General features: G+C 39.4%; 1 protein-coding gene across 1 annotated transcript; it reads left to right on the top strand.

Annotated features, from left to right (window-relative positions):
• The first annotated feature begins 942 nt into the window (after nt 1–942).
• Nucleotides 943–21,946, top strand: LOC117297963 (inositol-tetrakisphosphate 1-kinase-like). Its single transcript, XM_033781163.1, has 10 exons — nt 943–1,168; nt 2,527–2,551; nt 5,707–5,832; nt 10,192–10,309; nt 10,762–10,863; nt 12,130–12,173; nt 12,896–13,064; nt 14,009–14,076; nt 14,835–15,003; nt 19,657–21,946. The coding sequence occupies exons 1-10, from the start codon at nt 1,089–1,091 to the stop codon at nt 19,911–19,913; spliced, it is 1,158 nt and encodes a 385-aa protein (XP_033637054.1). The 5' UTR covers nt 943–1,088; the 3' UTR covers nt 19,914–21,946.
• The last annotated feature ends 473 nt before the right edge of the window (nt 21,947–22,419 follow it).

Genomic DNA, 22,419 nt, shown 5'->3' with positions numbered 1-22,419 from the left:
CATCCAAATATCAAAATGTTGTTCCTTGGTGGCCGGACACGAATTTAATCCCTAACTGCACAATGTTCGCTTTAAACCAGCCATCATCATAGTATAGCGCTCGTTCATCTTCGGATGTCATTGGGTTCTTTTTCAGCAGTAGACCTACGCCCAGCCCACAAAGTTAGTTGTTACCAATGAAGTTTGTTTGTGTGTTTAAATGTGTTACGATGGGGTTTTGTGGGTTGTTTTTTTTGTCTTTCTCACTCCCCCTTCGAAACTTCAGTTTGTGTGCCATCCGAATAACGAAGCTTCAGCCACTGGTCACTAGTAATTATATTCCTAGGTGTCGGTGACCATATTTTTTTTTATCATTTCCCGTTTAAAGCCTGTCTGTTAGCAGTAGTGGTTAAAATCGTTATTAATTGTTTTTTTCAATAGAAAATTAATTATTTTAATTAAGCCTAATAAACTGAAATAAAATCATTGTGACACGACGCGGAAAATGGTATACAAAGGCTACATGCGGTTTCGTTTCAAAACTATTTCCTCCCGAGTTAATCGAACGCGAAAACTTTGTCAAAACTCTATGTGTGTGTCAAGGGGGTGCTAATAAACCAATTGGCACGGAGCGCACCTATAGACCGCCAGGCCCAACCCATAGAGGAGGGACGAGAGCACCCCCCCCCCCCCCCCCATTATTATAGGACACACCACCAGCTCTGGGAACCTCAGTTCGAATCCCATCGAGACACCATGTAGATTGGGGTTTCAGCCCCTTCCTTGATTTGGGAGGTTTTGAACAACACTAGCCATTTCTGCCTTCTCAAACTCAAAAACTATGTTTTTATACGAGCGGAAAAGACTAGTCTTAGCCGGTTATGTTCCATTTCTAACGCTTGGTGGCGCTATATAAAGCATGGTATTATTGTAAAGAGCCAGCAGGCGACGCCCGTGTGTATTGTGTGTACAAGAAGTAAATAAGTCACCTAAGCCGTTCCTGACTGTAAAACGCCATGCTAAATTTGTTTAATAATTAGTGTATAGTTTCTAACCATTGTCGCTGGTGGTTGTTTTAGTGAGATCCTGAATTAGAGTCGTTTGTAATCATGAAGAAAGTGGGGTACTGGATGACCGAAAAGAAGTTGAAAAAACTCGATTTTCACACGATATTCAGCGGCTTGTGTAGGTAAGTATATCGACATGTTCGATGGGCATGCTTCGTCATGATTCATTTTTAATTCCTGTTGACTTTTCGACCAAGCATTGTATAAATAATGTGTTACTATCACCAACCACACGCCCCTTTACGTTTCTCTCAGAACATTTCCACATTTCCTGTTGCAAACTATTGACTAATATAATCACCCTTCATAAAGAGCGTACAACCTCATTATAATTTAGGTTTTTTTTTAACATTGAAATTAACAAATACTGTAGCCGTGCTAGGGTGGTTTGTTTCATCCCAAAATCGTACCATAGCTGGGACGGCGAAGTTTCCGTATCGCGCCACCACTTTTTCATTCGATATGAAAAAATATAGTATCTAATTTACCTCAATGAGATCCATTTTTGTAAAAATGAGTGAAAAAATGAAAAGGTGGTGGCGCCATACGGAAAGTTATCCGCTGGGACTAATCCATGCCCATATGTTTGACCCCCTTCTTTGCATACAGCAGAGACTGACACTTAACAGTGACACAGTGACACTGTTTACAACCTCTTCTCTAAGTCTTACTTTTAGTCTTTTTTTAAGAAGGTTGTTATTGTTAACCCAAACCAGCCCCTCCCCCTCCTACCCCTACCCTACTGTACTATACCATGGAGGTAGAATTCTACCTCAGGCTCCATGACTCTACCAAACCCTTCTGCTGTGTGCTTGACTGCCCCTTCCTTCTCTTTCCACTTGACTGCTTCTGGTTACATAACCAGGGGTCGATTTCACAAGATAAGACTAGTCTTAACTCTTTGTGAAATCCACCCCTGGCCTCCAATTAACCCACAGCATCCACAGTTATTGCTGTGGTTCCCAATTACTGTAGTGCCTTTTGCAAGAATCCAATACAATTTCACAACTTCCCCATTTAGTAGAAGTACCCCTTACCAGAGAAAAACTGCTTGGCCTCTTCAAGAGCGAAGTTGAAGGCCCGTTCTTGTTGTGATGTGTTGTGTTGTCATAATATTAGCCTTTTGAGAAGTTCTCTGCTAATTGGGGTCAAAACGTCAGACCATTGACTATTTGAATAATGGGCAGGAGAAAAACAAGCAGGGCTCCTTTGGCTCAAACTTTTTCATTGATCAAGACCAAGTATTAGTTATCCGACAGCCTAGGTGCATTGCCTGAGCATATTGTGGTAAATGTAATCATTGATCTTTTCAACGGTCGTAGGAATCATTCATTGAAGATTTGACACAATAACCTTTTCAGTACATTAAAAAAAAAATAACATGTTAATTTGCAAAATTTGAACACATGGTTTCTCAATAACACTTGATTTGATGCATTTTTTTTAATGTTATACTTTTTTGTATTCTCTTTGACTCCAGGAAAAAGAACATTGAGCTCGTCAAGGTGAGATACAATCCTAATGGGGCGCTTGGTGGCAGCAGACTTGCCAGGTAAAATCCATTGTTCTTGGTAATGTGTGCATGCTCAGAACTACCTCAACAATGGAAATGTACCTGGTAAGTCTGCTGCCATCTAGCGTTCCAAAGTCTCCCATAGTACTTTTATTTTTACAAAAGTACAATACATAGTGCATTCATAATGTACACAATGCACACAAGTGATCAGCCAATGAGGTGCGCATGTGTTAGTCAAAACTGACAGTGCCACAAAACTATCAATGCCACACTTAGTGTAGAATTTGACAAAAAAATGCACTCTACACACACTATAGCGTGTCTTGGCCTAGCGGTTAAGATCACCAGATTCCTAGCAGCACCTGATCCAAACTGTGGTGTTTCTGATCGGCAGAGAGTGGGTTCGAGTCCCAGTCATGTCACCTAGTGTCCTTAAGCAAGACACTTTTAAAACCATGATACTTTGTCCTTCGGATGGGATGTAAAGCCCTTGGTCCCTTGTGTTGTGTAACGCATCTAAAAGAACCCAGTGCACTTATCAAAAAGAGAAAGGGGTTCGCCTCGGTGTTCCTGGTTTAGTTTGCAAAATATTGTGCCACAGCACCTTGTAAGCCATTACATGGTGCTATGTAAAAGGAGTAGGTCTCATAATTAAAATTTAGTCCCACCTTGCAGGAAAATACTGTATGTTAAAAACATCTTTGAGCATCATTGAGTGACGAATAAGCACGCAAACCACTATTATTATTACTGCTGCAATGCTGCATGCAAAATGTTTTTCTCACAAAATTCTCAGTAAATATGGCAAGCAGAAATTGACCTGCATGTCAATTGTCATTGAGTGCACACATGTGTAACTTCACAGACGATACCTAATAATAATAATAATAATAATAATAATAATAGACGGTTTTTATATAGCGCTTTTTTACGGGGTGTCTCAAAGCGCTTCCGACATTATTACCCCTGGTCACTGGGCCTTAAATCATTCCTTAAACCATCTCAGCTCCCTGGGGAGTATACAGCTTGTGCGACAATTATAAGCGCTACATGGCTAAACCAATCACAAGAACCATCTCTGCCCTCACAGGTACCCATTTACCCCTGGGTGGAGAGAAGCAATTAGTTAAGTGTCTTGCTCAGGGACACAAGTGTCACGACCTGTATTCGAACCCACACTCTGCTGAACAGAAGCATCAGAGTCTGAGTTCGGTGCTCTTATCCACTCGGCCACGACACCCCACGATACCTGTAATGTTTGGGTTTTTTAACCTTCACTTGTTATTACACTTGTTCTGGTCGGTTCATGTAACGACTTAACGACTTTCGCTTACTCGTCATACATACATGTAGCAGATCAAAAGTTGAAAATGGTAGAACAAAATTTATTTTGTTATTTCATTTTATCTGAGAACCTTTAGGTTAATTTTATGCTCTGCTGACCACAGTTAAGTGATTCAATGAAAAGGATCCCCCATGCAAGGTTCGCATGAAAATTTGCATTGGATCCACATAATTGTAGTCCTTCCTTTAATTTGAATTCATCCAAGATCCCTTTTTCCAGCATCTGGTACAGAAGTAATAACAAGCTTGTAATTTCACACTTCCCGCAGTAAAATCTATAGTTTTCTATAATTTAGATTGTCTGTGCCTTGTCAAAAAACTTCCAGTTAATATCTCAGGATGTTGAACGTTCAACATTCTCCCTTAGCAAGACTCCACTGGCCAAATGCCAGTTAAAGCACCAGAGGGCCTGTCAAAACTCATTCCCAAGTGGTCCGTCTGGCTGGTTCAGTGTTGAAAAACAACAATTTGAAATATGGGCCAAAGTTATTTGGTGATAGACTTAGACTAGTGAAATGATTTAAGCGACCTGGGGTGGATTTCACAAAGAGTTAGGACTAGTCTTATCTCAACGAGTTACTCGTCCTAACTTTAGACTAGCTATGCCTTTTTGATATCTCTTAGGACTAGTCCTAAGTTAGGACTAGTACTAACTCTTTGTGAAATCGACCCCTGGTCCTGCTAGCCAGTCACTAAAATTTTAAGGGCAATCCGGGATATTTTAAAAGTTCATTTCCACTTGGTGACATGAATAAAGTAACAAGCGTGTGAAAATTTGATCTCAATCGGTCATTGAAGTTGCGAGATAATGATGAAAGAAAAACACCCTCGTCACACGAAGTTGTTAGCTTTCAGATGCTTGATTTCGAGACCTCTAGTTCTAAATCTGAGGTCTCGAAATCAAATTCGTCGAAAATTACTTCTCTCTCAAAGTTTTTTACTATCAACCTCTCCCTATTTCTCGCTACCAAGTAAGGTTTTATGCTAATAATTATTTAGAGTAGTTACCAATAGTGTCCACTGCCTTTAAGAAGAAAAAATGAGGTGTAGATTTTTACAAGAAGCCCAAGCTGTGTCTGAAACATTTCTCAGCAGGACCGCAATGAGAATAGAATCGGAGCTTACTGACATTTTATATTGAATCCCGCTAGTATTGAGATGGTATTGTGGTGTGTTAATGTCATACGTGTACATGTACATCATGGAAATGTCCCTGTGCCACCGTAAACCCAGAGGTTCACAACTTACATTCTAGTTTTGGGACAGGATATCTAGAAGGAAGTGTAGCATGTTTCTGTTTGTTTTATTTTGTTTTGTCTTTTGGGTTGTTGATTGTTGTTTTATTTTTTGGTTTTTTTTTTTTTTTTTTTTTTTTTTTTTGGGAGGGGGGGGGGGGGGGTGAACAAAGATGAATACATACTTGAGCACGATTTTTGAACATGCCACTACTGCATTTAGCTAGCCAGTGTTCTACCAACCAAGCCATCTACATACAACAAGGGGCCATTCATATCTCATTGGACCCCCTAGCCCCTGTTCAATGTTGGTTCTCATTGTGCGGTATGCGCTCCAGCTGGTGTTAACAACATTAAGCGGGGCAGCAGGGAAAAGAGGTGGTGTTAATTGTCATTTTGGTCGGGATCCATGTCCTTTGTTTTTGGTGCCAGTCAGAAACCGTTCAACCTGTAATGACTATAGTCATTTGACTTTTTGAATTTGATCTTACGTGGTAAGGCTTAAATGCTTTTGACGTTCATGAAAATTATCGTTGTAATTCTTCATTTCTTGTGCTTGCATCAGATTGATCTCCTTCAGCCCCTTGAAGCTCAGGGACCATTCAGCGTCATCATCCACAAGCTGACTGATGTCCTAAGTCTAGCCCACGATGGAGATAAGAAATCACAGATGATGATGGATAACCTTAAGGTACCTTTCCTTTCCTGTCATCCTCCCTCACGCTCACGCCCCCCCCCCCCCCCTCAACACCAAAAAGTGTGTGAAAGGAATTCTCAAAAATGCATCCCTGTGGAGCATTCTATTCCCCTATGTAGACCTAAGTTGGTTTTCTCTCTTTTGTGTGAGAGCCCTGCCATTGGCGACCAAATTACCTTGTTGTGGGTGCGTTCGTTTAGCTTCCCTGGGTCGACCCTGGTGTGTGGCGTGTTTTTTTTTTTCAGGACGAACGTGGGTAATTATCTGCACACGTTTGTCCTGGAAAAAAAACACGCCACACACCGGGGTCGACCCAGGGAAGCTAAACGAACGCACCCTGTGTACATGAAAATGTATCGAGGGCGACCTCGCTTTGTTCAAAACCCCATTATCCCTAAAATCCTGGGTTTCAGATGGTTAGACAAGCTCATACAACAGACAAATCAAGGAATTCTCTTTGTTCTTCCATAAGTTGTTTGAACTTCTATAGTGATGTCCTCATTGGCCTTGTACACAAAAGCAAAACTAGTTGGACATCCTGACCTTGTCAAACTACCCCGATTCCCTTTGTTGAAGTCATTCTGGCTCTCAAAGGGTAGGTGTGCCCTTACACACACCAATTTACAGGTTACTTAAAGGCACTGGACACCTTTGGTAATAGTCAAAGATCAGTCTTCTAACTTGGTGTATCCCAACATGCATAAAATAACAAACCTGTGAAAATTTGAGCTCAATTGGTCGTCGAACTTGCGAGATAATAATGAAAGAAAAATAACCCTTGTCACACGAAGTTGTGTGCGTTTAGATGTTTGACTTCGAGACCTCAAATTCTAAATCTGAGGTCTCGAAATCAAATACGTGGAAAATTACTTCTTTCTCGAAAACTATGTCACTTCAGAGGGAGCCGTTTCTCACAATGTTTTATACCATCAACCTCTCCCCATTACTCGTCACCAAGAAAGGTTTTATGCTAATAATTATTTTGAGTAGTTACAAACTGTGTCCACTGCCTTTAACAACAAACAACATTGTGAGGACCTTTACTCAACTGTGCAAAAGTCCCCACATCTCTGTGTATGCCAAAACACACATGGTGTACACTAGTTTGTACTATTTAGATTCTCAAGAAACAGTGAACTGTACAGGATTACTTACTTATTTATTTATTTATTTATAATTTTTATGACGGAATTTCATTCTGAAAATTCAACAGATTAGATCTCTTGGGTTTACGGTATCACCGTACATGAGTAATGCTTCTGAAGCTTTTAAACAACTTGACATTTCGATCAGTAAGCTGTGATCACCTTCAGTAGAAAAACAGGGAATAATATTTGTGTTCCTGAGTTTCTAAAATGTTTTCCCATCTTGCAAAGTTTCAACTCCTATTTCATTTGAACTACTTTGCGAGAAACAGAAATATAGTTCCAATTCCAAAAAAAGAGTACCACAACATGTAGTCCAGGCTGATTGAATCATACCTGGAGATCAGTATTGAGTTAGAGGTTTAAATAAAATTAGGTTTTAGAGTCCATTGCTGTATCTTATCTTTAAATGTTAAATGCCGTATGGGTCACTTGAAAGGTTCTAATACACCTTATCTGTAATGCAACAGATAAGGCTAACTGTTAAGACCCTTGTTTGCGTTGGGGGTTAGGCATGTTCAGTATGTGCACACATTTACTATGCCAATTATGGGAGGTTATACATGTACCTTTGGTAATTACTCCAAGAATGTATGACTATAAAATCTTATTTGGTAAAAAGCAGCCAGCTGTTAAACATGAAAAACATTTTGAGAAATGTTTTCATTCTAAGGAAATTCTTTTTAGAGAAAGGGATGCAGAAAATGTTAAATCTTGGAAACATGAATGCAGAAATGTTTTCATATTATATAGAGGCCTATTGGTATTTCAATTACAGATTATTTCTTCCTGCGTGTACATGTACATACCTCAAATTTTTCAGCGATACATTGTATCTCAAAAATGCTACCACTTTTTCATAATTCAAATGAAATTTTCACAGGGTGTTTTTATTTTGTATCTACCGGTACATTCAGTTGAATTTGAACTCCGACTGTTGATATTTTTGATGCACCAGCATGAAAATCTTTTCCATATAAGCGGCACTTAGGGACACTCGCTGCACAAGTTACATTTTGAGTATGAGCAATGAATTACACTAAATTGAAACTATATTGTAACACTCCTGATGATCCCTACGTATGCCAACCTACAATGTGATATCGTGTGGTGAATGCACAGTACACACATGTTATCATTTTCATCATAGAACGAATGAACTCCATTTTACAGTAGTCATGGTAGTAGGCTAATTGTTTTGCACAGCTGTTCTTACCATATAAAAATCTGTGTACATGTGTACAATGCAGCTGGTCTGATGCTTTTTTTTTAAAGGGCATATGTGCACCATGGCGTTTTCTCCTTGGTAAAAGGTGTACCCCTCCATGAGAAAATTGTACTGTACTGTTGGAACATTTTCAAGGCAATGACCACGGAGCCCAATTTCATAGCGCTGCTTAACGGTAAGCAAATTTGCGTGCTTACAGTAGCAGAAAAATTTGCTTAAGCTTTAGCGTATTTCACAGGTTAGCAGAAAAATTGGGCGGCCATATTGCGTGTTTACTGTGGATTTGCATTGTGACGTCATTTATTTTCGTGCGGTAAGCACTGGAAGGTTAGCATGCCTTTTCAAGTGCTTACGGTTAGCAGTGCTATGAAATAGAAATCGCACAGTAAGCAAAAAATCAACCGCTAAGCAGCGCTATGAAATAGGGCGATGGGGCAATGGAGGCTATATTGCCTCCATGAAGTATCCAGGCCTGGTCAACTCACAGGAGTTGTACATTGCAACTTTTTCATAGTAATTTGTCTCTGCCCTATTTTCAATAGTATAAGAAATGTATCGGCAAGCCTGCTCTGAAGAGGACCTTTGATAAACCGTCATAGTCCACTGTTCTTATGTACACATTCAATGCCCCTATTAAAACTGTTCAGTACAGCCATTTAGCGAGATAACAGACTAAACACTTTAAAGGGTGCCTCACTTAAGCCCAACCAATATTTCCACACTGGTGAACTGTTTGCTCAAAAGTTAATCTGAACTTGTACAGTTTGTGTATACACTTAAAGTACATGGGGGTGTGTGTTTGCACTTTATTTCATGATCTCATAATCTAAATATAGAATCTTTGAAAACTTAAATGGTGCTGATAACTAGAACTGCGGTCACTGTTGACCCTTGACCTTCTCCCTTATAAACAGTGGTCCACTTGCCAAATAAGGGAATAAAAGGATAGTGTCGAGTTCTTAAACTGCCGTTTAAAACTGGCAAGGTCATGGCCGCGTGATAAAGGCCCGAGCCGAAAGTGAGGGCCTTTTTCACACGGCCAGGACCCTGCAGGGTTTTAAATGACAGTTTAAGAGCGAGTCACTACTCTTTCATTCCCATTCATAAATGCCTTTTGGTTAAAAGGCGTAATAAAGTAAGAAACTCTGTCAAACTTATCCGTTTTCCGCTGTCCTTGAGCTGTGTACGTCCATGTGTTGCATTTTTATGACTGAGACAGTTTCCAGATATGTGTTCGTGCGCGTAGTTAGTCTTGGTGTTAGACGTTGCTCGTTTTCCTGTCACACACAGCAGTGCCCGCATCACCAGCAGTGCTCACCAGCAGTGTTCACCACTCACCAGCAGTGCCCACATCTCCTGTAACGAGAAACGTCTTGCACCAAGATTTGCGCGTAGTATCCGAAAAACAACCGGTTATAAACAGCGCTCTCCACCAATAGGAATAGCGAAACTGTCTGAGGTATTTATGAATGCCAGTTTAAACACCAGAGGACCGGTCAAAATTTGCCTGAAGTGCTCGTCTGTGTTTAAAAACATCTCCATTTTGAAGTACCGGAAGTAGGGACCAGTGAAAATAATGATGAACCTGTAAAATAACGAGTTTAAGGGTCATGGTTTAGCCAGTATTTGTGTACTGGAAAAAAATAGTTTCACATACAATGTATTTACATCTAACATGATAGATAAAACAGGGTGTCCATATTTAAAACAGGGTGTCAAAAAACACCCAGAGACGCTTCTGGCTAACAGTCTAACACTATGTAGGTCCTGCTGGCTAGTCACTCGCAAAATAACAAATACTTAATTTGAAACCCACTTTGCTTGCATTTAGACTCCCAAAGTGGCAGACAATGAGCAGACTGTATCTGTGCGTGAAGCTGGTGCAGGGGGGCATATCGTACCATCCCAGTGTAAAGTTGGTATATTATAAAGTATGTGTGTATACTAATGATTTTTTTTCTTTCATTTTTTCCTTCACAGACTTACACTAAAGACCACCCTAATGTTCCAATCCTGGATCCACTGGACTCAGTATGTAAACTGATGGACCGAAATGCTAGCTATACGTTATTTCAAAATGCCTTCCAAAAAACCTCAGGTATGGACACGTAGTAAGGACATCTGAAGATGGTTTTTATATTAAAGTTAATTTAATAGTTTATTTAGTTTAAATAGGCGTTTATTTTGCATCACGATAAAGAATATTATTTGGTTGTTGCCTGAATAATCAGTACTTTTCGGAGTCCTGTCGACATCTGCTCTAGCAGGGCAAAGGATGTGGATACGAATCCCACCCTAGTGACTTGCCTGCGGATTTTTTTACAGGACTCGGGAAAGTATTGAATCTAGTACAATGCTGGGATTAACTCATTAGGACACTAACCATACTCTGGCCTTCTTGTTTATACTTGCAATGCACGTCAAAATTGTAACCAAATTGACAAAATTTAAGAAATATTCTGAAAGTATGAGGTTCTAGAATTTCATGGAGAGAATTTATTCTGAATTTGTTGTGTTAATGATGTATTTTTTCTTTGTTTTCTTTTGAAGTACACGGTAAAGTGTTAGTTCCCAATTTTGTGGAGATCCATACCAAAGATGTTGCCGAGATCAAGAGATTACTTGAAGGAGCAAAGGTCAAGTATCCATTTGGTAAGCTAGATTCTTATTCATCCCCCAGCTTCCACCCACAAGGCCATTAGTGACGTAGATGTGATTAAGCATGTAAACAGGATTTTTGTTGGTCTCCTTGAACCTTAAGATTTTCTTGAAAGAGGTGAGATTATCATTTGCAGAGATGAAAGACTTGGCTCTTGTGACCAGGGTCCAATTTCATGACTCTGTTTACCGTAACAATCAGCGCTTATAGAAGCAGTGTGTTCGGCACTTACTTTACGTCAAGCATATTTCACGGGTTAGCATGGATTTTTTTGCTTGTGCGCATGCGTACTTTACACTACGACATGTAGGTATTCTTCGATTACACAACTAGTGCAGAAATTCGGCGCTTGCACAGTTAGTGGAGAATAGTGATCGTAAGCGGTAAGATGAGCCATGAAATTGGGCCAAGACCTTCAGATCTATTTGAAATGTTGTAGAGAGTCTGTGAACCTCGATTATTTCACATTTTACATTTCTGTTAGCTTCATCTCCACACACAGAGGGAGCTTTTATCAAATTTTCAGGATTTTTCATTTTCATATACATGTAATCTCACCCGGGAAAGTAGGCAAAACTATAGACCATGTGAACCTTGTTTACAATAAGTGTGACCTTGTACATTCTTTGAGTATTCTGGCAGGCAAGATACTACACTGGTCCTATGGGAAAGTTGACATTTTGTGTCATAATTTCCACACAAAACCAAGAGTTGTGAAGTAAAAGCTGGTCAAGTTTTGAGATGTGCCCCCTTCATCATATCAAAAGTTGATAAGAATTAGACAGTGCAATCTCCATTAAGTAAGATGTTATGTTTTCTTCCATTGAGCTGTGTGCAAATCGTGCCTGCAGGAAGTCCAGGCGCTGTGGCTCTTTTGTAAACATGTGATGTCACAGGTCACATCGTCTATGTAGCTGGTGATTTGCCAGACCACCATCTTTTACATGTGGATAGACCGACATGTCCCGTGGTTGGAGATGATACTGTATCAATTAAATTGTTATTGTTAAATTTTATTGATTGTTTGTAAGGGTTACCTGTCATCTCTACATGTGAGGTTTAAAAGGTGAGGGCTTAAAGTACGTACACTACATGTATAAGTACATGTGTGTGTAGGAGATTTTTATTAGCAGATTTGCGGTGAACCTACTTGTAATTATTCAAACAATTCTGCCCTCTGAATGACCCATACAATTGGACAAATTGTGAGGTTTTTTCAGTGGTTTATTTGGATATTGTTCTTTTCTTTTTTGTTTTAGTGTGCAAGTCGTCTAAAGCTCATGGTTCTGTCAAATCTCATGAGGTTAGTTCGATGTTGTAAAGTGTGTATTTCACTTTTGTTTTACTTTTATTGCCAAGTTGTAACCAATTTAGAAGGGGATTTTTCGGCCACTGCTATCATGTTCAGGCCCCAATTTCATGTCATTGCTTATCATAGAATTCTGCACTTACTGCACTTTGCAAAGCATGTACTTCTACGGGCAGTAAGTACAGAATTCTGCGGTAAGGAAAGCCAACAATTTGTGCCGAAGACCTAATTTCATAGAGCACAAAAAGTAAAAAATTATACTTTGTAGAGTAAGGTTACCAGAGGAACTACTGCATGTAAGTCAAGTGTACCGGCAGTAAACTGGGCCCAATTTCATGGCTCTGCTTACTGTAAGCACATAATCGGCGCTTAGGGAAGCAGGGAATTCTGTGCTTACGGCAAGCGTATTTCACGGGTTAGAGGCGAATATTGGCTTCTGTGCGTGCATAAAAAAAAAACGTTACTAGGCATTCTACGCTTACAAGGCTAGCGCAGAAATTTGACGCTTGCACATAAGCAGGGAATCGTGATCGTAAGCGCAGAAAGTTGCAGTAAGCAGACCCATGAAATTGGGCCCTGCTCAGTTCTGCTTAGCAACAAATTGTTAGCAATGTTTGCTGCTTAAATCAGCTGTGGGAAGTTGGGCCCAGGTCTAATCAGAATCAAATCATCTTCCCTAGGTTTGGTTATTAATGTTTATGGTTCACTTCTTTCAGATGGCTATTATTTTTAACGATGCCGGCCTCAAGGACATTGAACCTCCATGCGTTGCCATGACATTTATCAACCACAACGCACAGATGCATAAGATTTTTATCATTGGACATGATTTTCTACTCGTCAAAAGACCGTCTATCAAAAACTTTGTATCCGCCGGTCTTAGTGGTAAGAACAATTTTTTCAAATTTTTGTTGTTGCAGTGCAGTGAAGGTCTTGGATCATGAAAGACCATGATCAAACAAACCTTATCTTTATTTTGTCTTGGTTTGTGTTTTCTTGATTACATATTTATGTTGTGTATGTACAATGTACATGTAGCTAACTTTGGCAATATTTATGTGTGCGTAATATACCACCAACACCACCATCAACCACCAACACTCCAAAGAGATTTTCACAAGGTGCCATCACCAACAATACTTCAAAGAGATTAAACACATGGTGCTACCGCAAACCTCAACTAATCAAACTATGTTATTGTTATTTGTTTTAATATACTTCTATAGTTGGTATCATTGAGCTCGGGTAAAGGCAATTACATATTTATGTTGTGTATGTACAATGTACATGTAGCTAACTTTGGCAATATTTATGTGTGCGTAATATACTTCACCTGTGTGCAATATACTTCATCTGTGCAACATTTCCAAAATTGCGTTGAACTATCGTATAGTATCATTTAGTATCCTTTACATGGAGTTCTTTTATAATGCTAGCAATGTGTTTTTTTCCATGTAGTTCATTTCAGATGTTAGTTTCGTTGTACAGAGTGTGGTTCTTTATCGTATAATATCATATCATAGTATCCTGTAAATGTAGTTCTTGAATGCTTGCAAGGTGTTTTACATGTAGTTCTTTTCAGATTTTGGTTTTATTGTATATCTTAAAACTATCGTATAGTATTGTATAGTATCCGATAGGCCTAGTTCTTTAAATAATGCTAACAAGGTGTTTTCTCAGTGTAATTTTTTCAATTATTAGTTTTATCATACAGTTCTTTGAACTAGAAGGTCTTTATGGATTTAAACTCCTCGTACCAGGCATTTATTGTACTTTTGTAGTCCTAAAAGTATACTGAATAATCGAAATATAACTTTTTTTCCCCCCAGATAAAAGTACGATATTTTTCCATAGTCATGATGTATCAAAGCCTCACTCATCGTCTTTCCTTAATGAGGTAAGTAAACAGATTGATTAATAAGGGAATCAATGTGTGGTGAAGAGGTTTTCAACTAGTGGTTTAAACCTGCGCTGAGGCCTGGACTTGATAATTTTATGGAGACGAAGTCGAGGTAAATTATCAAGAACCAGGCCTCGGCGGGTTTAAACCACTAGTTGAAAACCGATTCAACACACTTTGATTCCCATTCATAAATACCTTTTCGGTCAAAAAACATCAACACTTTTGGGTCAAAAGGTAAAATAAATGTAAACATTATAATTGTTCAATGATTTCTTTCAACACAACACCCCTCCAGCTATGAAATGGTTAGGCCCTCGGGTAAACAACTCCTTATAAGGAGATGCTGTGCGCGGCGTCGCGCGTATCGCGTGATGTGGCACAACGGCTGTCCCGGCCGCGCGTCCCGGCCGTTGCTCTCGACCAATAGGAATGAAGAAACTGTCTTATTCGCACAGGTGCAAGCGCGCGTGTCACACCCATGTTATAACACTTTTTACTGGTGTTATATCATCCGTTCAAACAACACCTCGTGATGCCCTCCCGACCAATCAGAATGGATAAACTGTCTTAGGTATTTATGAATCGTAGTTCACCACACCCATTGCATATGACATCACAAGCCCAAACAGCGCCCCCATTAGGGTCAATGAAGATCTATCGATGGCTGGGATCTGTGAGCGGGAGTTTCTCACTGACTTAAGACTCTTCTTAGTTTCTCACTGACTTAAGACTCTTCTTACTTATCTTAACAGCTGGACAAGAATGATCTTAATCGGGAAACAGTACTACCTTCCAACGAAATCCTAGAGGAGCTCGTGTCCGCCGTCACTCAGTCACTTCAACTCTCCCTCTTTGGCTTTGATGTCATTGTGGAAAATGACACCGGTGTGCATTATGTCATTGATATCAATGCTTTCCCTGGTAAGTAGATTTCTGACTTTGAGGACAAACCGTTTTGGTGGCTTCGAGGTGTAGCACCATCGATCTTGCACCGTCGAGGTGATGAACCATTTTCACTTAAGTCTCTCTCTCTCCCTCTCTACTCATATTCAAAACCAACTCAAGTGTCAAGGTCCATGTCTTCCAATAAGTACATCCCTCAAAAGGAGTTTAGTCACACTTAGGTGCAAATGTGCTTGGTCACAGGAACAAATATCAAAACGGAAATAATCGTTGTGGTGGCTTAAAGTGTAGATATCTTGCACCATCGAGATGTTAAAAATATTTGTGACCCGCTCTGTGAAAATGAGTCAGATGTAGGCAATTTTAGGAATTGAGTTATATGCATGGCTGGAAAAAACACATCAGCAGCAGTAATTTGGTATGTGTCTAAGCTTTGGGGTGTATCGCGTTGCTGAGTTACTCCCGTTTGAAATTAGCCACTACACCATTTTTTTTTGAAAAACGAATTACAAGTACATTTTCCACATTAAACTGTCCAAAACTTAATATTGCATTGGGCGACATGTGACTCATTTTCACAGAGTGGGTCACATTTTCACTTTAGTCTCTATTTCTATCTACGTGTACTAGTCACGTACAACACCTAATAAAATGACCTAAGGGTCATGTATGACAGCTACCATATCACAATCGGGTCCCAGTTGGCCAGATGGTTAACATGTTAAAGCAACCGTCCTGTCATTGACAATATTGTCTTGCAATCTGATCAGCAGCCCCTTAGTCACACTCAAGTGTTGTCTTGGTATGCAACTTATATAGTGGCCAGTGCGTCTGTGGCCTGTGATGAGCGAATTTGGGCAATACTGGCTCTTTTAGGAAAGGTTGAAACCAGCTGTTACATGCAGAAGGTGAACGGAAGTCATTGAGGACTTTACCATCATTCTCCCACTCTGGGGATTATTTCTTTATAATGAGTTGCTCAGCGATGGCTTTTTGACAATGTTGTCTTGCGGCCTGATCAGCAGCCCTCATAGTCACACTCGGGTGTTGTCTTCGTACGTTACTTATGTAGTATGTGTCCAGTATGCCAATGGCCTTTGAGGAGCCAATTTGGGCGACACTACCTCTTTCTTGGAAGGTTGCCATCTGGTACCTCGAAGGTGACCAGAGATCTTTGAGGACTTTACCATCATTCTACCTCTTTGAAAATCTTTTCTTTCTATTGAGTTGCTAGCAATGGCTTTGTGGCAATCTCTTCTCTTTGGTATGTCTTTGGACTCCAAGCTAAGGGCATGCCCTCATTAAAGGAGCACGTTGCCTTGGATCGCACGAGTTGGTCTATAAAAAGCGTTTGTAACCGTTTGTTATAAAATGCATATGATTGGATAGATGTTTTAAATGTAGAATACAATGATCCACACAAATTTGTCTCAAAAATGCACGGTTTTCATTTTACTTTGCGAACTAACACGGTCGGCCATTTATGGGAGTAAAAAATTTGACTCCCACAAATGGCCGACCGTGTTAGTCGACGAGGTAAAAGGAAAAACGTGCAATTTTGAGGCATGTTTGTGTGGATCATTGTATTCTACTTTTAAATCCTCTTTCTAACCATATGCATTTTATAACAAACGGTTACAAACGCTTTTCACAAACGCTTTTTTAGAGCCGAGTGGTTATTAAAAAATGCACTAACAAAGTCTTGTAGTAAGTATGTTCTTGTGCTGCCTAGATTTCCAAAAGGTTCTGTCTTTGTCTTAGACCACCCAGAACACTTGATGGAGATCTCTTGAAAAAAGTAGTCTCCTTCTCAAGGGCTTGAATGATTACCTGTCACAGCTAATAATACAGGCTTGAGAATCTTCCAGCTTCAACAAGAGTTCTTCTGTGGGGGGGGTTTCCCTGTCAAATTTGTGATCTTCAAGTTCAGTGTGATATTGACACAAAATTGTTGGGATGAGGTGCAGTGGATTTCACTAATCTCTCTTCTGGAGATTAATTATAACCGGCAGTGGCTGGCCTGATGCAGTTAATTTTATTCTGCCATGCATGGAAGGTATAACGCAGCACGGCACAATGAATATGTTTAGAGTTCTCTCAAGCCTTGCTTTGTTCACGGTAAGGTTCAATTTTTGTTGTCCATAATATGGTTACTGCTGTGGGGCACATGTGTGAAGACTTTGGAAAGTCTATTGACAACAGTGCACAGTCATGACGACAGTGTTAACAAGTTCTTACACCACTATCAAATAATTTCCGTGGATTAATTAAGGATTGGTTTTATCATAACTTCTTTCAACTGATCCTGCCTTCAGTGTGGCTGCCCACTTAATTGACCCTATGTCCATGAATGGCTTTACCCGAATAATCTTTGGCCCAATCCATATCCATATGTACCTTGGACTAGACTGGTCCCCTATCCTTATCCACAAGGATAAAGACAGGTGTTGGCTTCATATTTATACACATGTGGGTCAGAATTAACTGTGAATCTCCAGAACCATTAAAGGAACACGTTGCCTTGTTGCCTTGGATCGGTCAAGTTGGTCTTCGAAAAGCGTTTGAAACCGTTTGTTATAAAATGCATATGGTTAGAACGATGTTTTAAAGGCAGTGGACACTATTGGTAATTACTCAAAATAAATATTCGCATAAAACCTTTCTTGGTGACGATAATGGGGAGAGGTTGATGGTATAAAACATCGTGAGAAACCGCTCCCTCTGAAGTGCCATAGTTTTGGAAAAAGAAGTAATTTTCCACGAATTTGATTTCGAGACCTCAAGTTTAGAACTTGAGGTCTTGAAATCAACCATCTAAACGCACACAACTTTGTGTGACAAGGGTGTTTTCTTCTTTCATTATTACCTCGCAACTTTGATGACCGATTGAGCTCAAATTTTCACAAGTTTGTTATTTTATGCATATGTTGACATACACTAACTGTGAAGGCTAGTCTTTGACAATTACCAATAGTGTCCACTGCCTTTAAAAGTAGAATACAATGATCCACACACATTTGCCTTATAATTGCGTGGTTTTCCTTTTACTTTGCGAACTAACACGGTCGGCCATTTACGGGAGTCAAAAATTTGACTCCCATAAACGGCCGACCGTGTTTGTCAACGAGGTAAAAGGAAAACCACGCAATTTTGAGTGATACTCGTGTGGATCATTATATTCTACTTTTAAAATAACTTTCTAATCATATGCATTTTATAACAAACGGTTACAAACGCTTGTCAAAGACCAACTCGACCGATCCAAGGCAACGTGTTCCTTTAAAGCCATGTCAAATGATACAAGGTCAAAGATGATTATGTAGGTGGGCTCAACAGCAGATCTCTGGCGTACTTCATGAGCCTCCAAGTGTGATGCTAGATGTTCAGGCTAATCTTGGACCGGGTCTTTGTTAGAGAAAGTGGTTGAACTTTATAAGTCCTTGCTAGGCATGAGAACAGTGATGATGTCGTTCCTCCTGCCAACATTTCCAGACACCCACTCTGCGCATCAGTGTTGATTGATTGCTAAGTCCGGCTTGAATATAGTGATTGAAATTGAGAATTTCTCTCTGAGCATCTTCTTTTGGGAATCCAAATTGCTTTATTCCTTGTCCTTTGGAAAGGGTACATAGCTTGATGGATCAAGTTTCTTTGCAAATCCTTTGGGAGAGGGGCATACATGTTGCTTGGTGGATCAAGTATCTTGGCAAATGATGTAATTACATTGATATCAGTGAATTTGGTTTTGAAGTCGTCAATCGTATAAATGGCCTATTAATAACCTAGCTAATAAAGTTCACTTTCATTTCCCCTTTGAGTTTGATGGAAATGTGATGGCCTTGCAAATCATCTTTACAGTTGTTGGTCATTTACCAGTAGTCTCTTTTTGCTTCTGAGAGATGAGATGATAGAGTCTCGCTGAGACTGCAGAATTTGCGAAGACTGAAATTGTAGACTCTGCCGGTTCACTGTGGACAGAACTTCACAGAGAAGCAATAGAGTATCTATGACATTGTACTTTGTGTAATCAGTGGATAAACTCCAGCAGTATTAACATCTCCTCGCTTTTCTGTTCCAAGCACATTAATACGCTAAGCAGAATTGTCTTCAGGCCTATGTTACACTTGGGTTTGCTGACTCGCTATATGCGGCTTCTAAGAGCCAGAGAGGAGTTTTTTGTACCTCCTGAAATCCCTTGCTACTATGCACAGCACTGCAAGAAAATAATCATACAGTTTGTGAACAATTCTCTTGAAGAAGATCCCTTAGAAAAAAACTCCTTGCATGAAAGGCAGCCAAACGCTGCTCAATACATTGTAACTCCACATGCAGATATTAACTGTTGTCCAATTTTATTATTCTCTTAAGACTTTTGATTCGGCGAGGACACACATATGCAAATTGCTTCATCAGTGGGCAGATCCTTTAGTATTCCTAGGTGTCTAGAATTGTCAAAAACCCAAACTACTTTGAGATGACATCTGAAGAAACAATTCATCTCCCTTAGCTAGAGGGGCATAGCTTGATGGATCAGGGATCTTTGTTACTGATGCCATTACATCAATAAGATATCAGTAACTTGGCTGATGTTTCAGTTGTTTCTATTTGGAGCATGATGTTATTTGTTTACACACAAACAAAACCAATGTTGTGATTTGTCACGATTCACAGGTTACGATGGTGTGCCAATGTTCTACGAGAAACTTCTAGATTACATCCAAAGACTAATATCGATATCAGAAACCAACTGCACGGGTACCAACCACACAACATCGAACAACAGAACTCACAACGACAACGCGGTGCCGAACCACAGTTTGCAGGACGGATGGAGGGATGTAAGAAATTTAAAACGATCTCTAAGGGAGCGGGAAGGTTTTGTAACAAATGGGAACACAAGCAAGCAGAGTAAATGTCTTGCAAAGTAAATGAAATACATGATTTAGTGATTAAAAACCCTGTAACATACTAATGACTTAAGTGTACAGCAATAATAAAAAACTTTCAATTGTGCATTTAATTTTAAAAGTTTATAAAGATAATCAACCATGGTACTATTTTTTTCAGGCGAAAGACATTGTTTTATTAATTTTTAAAATTGAACAAATTTATTTTTTTCAAGTTAATCCATAAGGTTTTTATACTGATCGGAGATGACTTTGAAGTTTGATGAACAAAATCATTAGTTTACTATCAAAAGTCTTAATAACCTTACCATACAGCTATATTGAGAGTTTTCATTCTGGGATTTAGAGAAATTTTACTGAAATTATGGAATCTTTATTTGGGAAAAATATTGTGATACTTATATTTAAGACAAATTATGAAAGTCTATTAAGCAATGAATCGTAGGAAGTTCCAATGTCTACAAACACAATGATAGAGGTTTGAGAGAATCCTGCCTGCTTCTTGAACCTCCAAATCACTCTTTTTTCTTCATCTTTTTTTTTTCATTTTTGTAAACCTTTTTTAGTAGCATGTGTGCAACCTGATTGTCGATCCAAACAATATTCTTTATGTAAAGTGATCATCGACATTAATAGTGAATGGCATTTAGTGAATGATCAACGACATTTAGTGAGCTACACTATCTCAATTTGAGCTCTAATGGTTATCCCTAATCAGGTAAGATACCTGTATACCTGATATACCTTGTAGGCCTAATATCTTGTTTTGTAGACAAACCAAGATAAGTTCATGCATCCATATTGACCAGCTGGGAGAATGGGACAGTGTTTTTGAGACAGTAGGTGACTGTAACTTTCATACAGTGAATCATTCCTAATCAACATTCTTCTGTCCAGAGGTACAGTGTATAGAAGCAAATGGTGGGGGATACCTTGTAGAAAAAGGTAGTGAACGCACAAATGTAGTTCCTCAGATTGGAAACAAAGCCTAACTTCATGTAGATCATGTGGTCCCAGACAATCTTTGCAAAGATCAGCAATGCTTTAGGCTCTACATTCATCAGGGAACCATTTTCTAGGGCTGCTTGCGGCAACTTTCTGCGCTTGACGCCCATAGAGTTACCTGCTTTTCAGGGTGCCATTAAGCCCTGAATCATCTATTTAGCAGTGGCATGAAATTGGGCCCAGAAAACTTATACGGTGGATTGCCCTTTTTATGCAACTTGAGCCTTTTTCACACAACTCCAGGGAATAAAGGCCGGCTCTTTTACACTTGGATCACTTGGGGCTGTATTCCACCAGGGTAAGAGATACGGAGTGGAAAGGGCTTATGCAAAAGACTTGCCCACACCACAAGACAAAAACAGCAGCACTTGTTTTCAGTCTGAGAAGTTCATTATTGTGTGTTCATTTTTGACCTGGCAGTATATTTGGTAAATGTCTGTTCTAAGTTAAAGAAGCACTCCAAAGTCAATTTCAGTTTTGTGATCCACTCATTTTCCAATAGATAGAGTCCTTATGCAAACTGGGCAACAAATTCAAAGTCTCGAACCTCTTGTTGAAATAGTGTATGATGCACTGGAGTAGGATACCCTTCTAGTGCAATATTTGTCAACAAAAATTCTACATGTTCTAGAAAAAAAAATAAGTTAATTCCTAAATTTTTGAAGAAAGTCAATCAAAATGCATTGAATTTTACCTTCTGGGGCAAAAATTCCTCTTTGGAATGTACAGACCTGGTTGTTTTATCTGTCTGACGACGTATTTCAACATTTGCTCTGAAAACTTTTAACTTTTTCCCCACTTCATTAGACTCTCCTCAGATGAAAATAAGTGCATCTAAAAAAATCAATTTGAAATTGGAAGGCCTTTACATTTGTCTGATAGGAGGAGTGTGGAAAGTCCACTAGGTTTGCAGTATTTGGCAGTATTAGTGAATAGGGCGAATTGAATATGACGTCACCATTCAAATTATTTGACCTCCAACATAGTGTCTGTGCGCGTGTGCGTGCGTGTGTGCGTGCATGTGCCGTAGAAATCAAACCGGGAATGTTTCGTGCTGCGTGCTTCATTGATGTACGCGTTTGGACGCGCATACGGTTTGCCCTACAAGATGGCGACTTTCGTAGCAAAAAGGGGTTATTCAATATGGTCTATAGCAGAGATCAATTATCCGGGAAAGAAGATACATCCATGTTTGTTAAAAGTTGCATGACGCCAATTTGCCGAAAGATTTTGAACAGACTCTTACTTTCCCAATGAACTCTGAACTCTTCAATAGAACTCTGACAGGTGATGGTGTTTTAAAATGAGAAAGTAGCATAAAACATATTCACGTTGACACAAGTGCCACACAAATAGCACAAACATGACAGTTGTTCCGCGGTTGCTGCTGGTAATAATATCAGAAAGTCTGGTCCTGACAACTCATTTGTATCTTTTGTAACTAACTAATGTTGACAGATTCTTGATTTAGTGTCTCAACTGAAAGTTTATAACTTCCTTGACTATCAAAATCTATTAGCTA

Source organism: Asterias rubens, chromosome 1, assembly GCF_902459465.1.
Source record: "Asterias rubens chromosome 1, eAstRub1.3, whole genome shotgun sequence".
NCBI lineage: Eukaryota > Metazoa > Echinodermata > Asteroidea > Forcipulatida > Asteriidae > Asterias > Asterias rubens.
The sequence above is the reverse complement of the archived record's forward strand: the minus strand, read 5'-3'. Positions and strand labels throughout refer to the sequence as shown.

Excerpts from the sequence above, each read along its gene's own strand:
- LOC117297963 (XM_033781163.1), top strand. The coding sequence starts at position 1,089 with ATGAAGAAAGTGGGGTACTGGATGACCGAAAAGAAGTTGAAAAAACTC. Across the intron at positions 10,310-10,761 it reads TGCCTTCCAAAAAACCTCAG|TACACGGTAAAGTGTTAGTT; the intron begins GTATGGACACGT and ends TTTCTTTTGAAG. Across the intron at positions 15,004-19,656 it reads TGATATCAATGCTTTCCCTG|GTTACGATGGTGTGCCAATG; the intron begins GTAAGTAGATTT and ends CACGATTCACAG.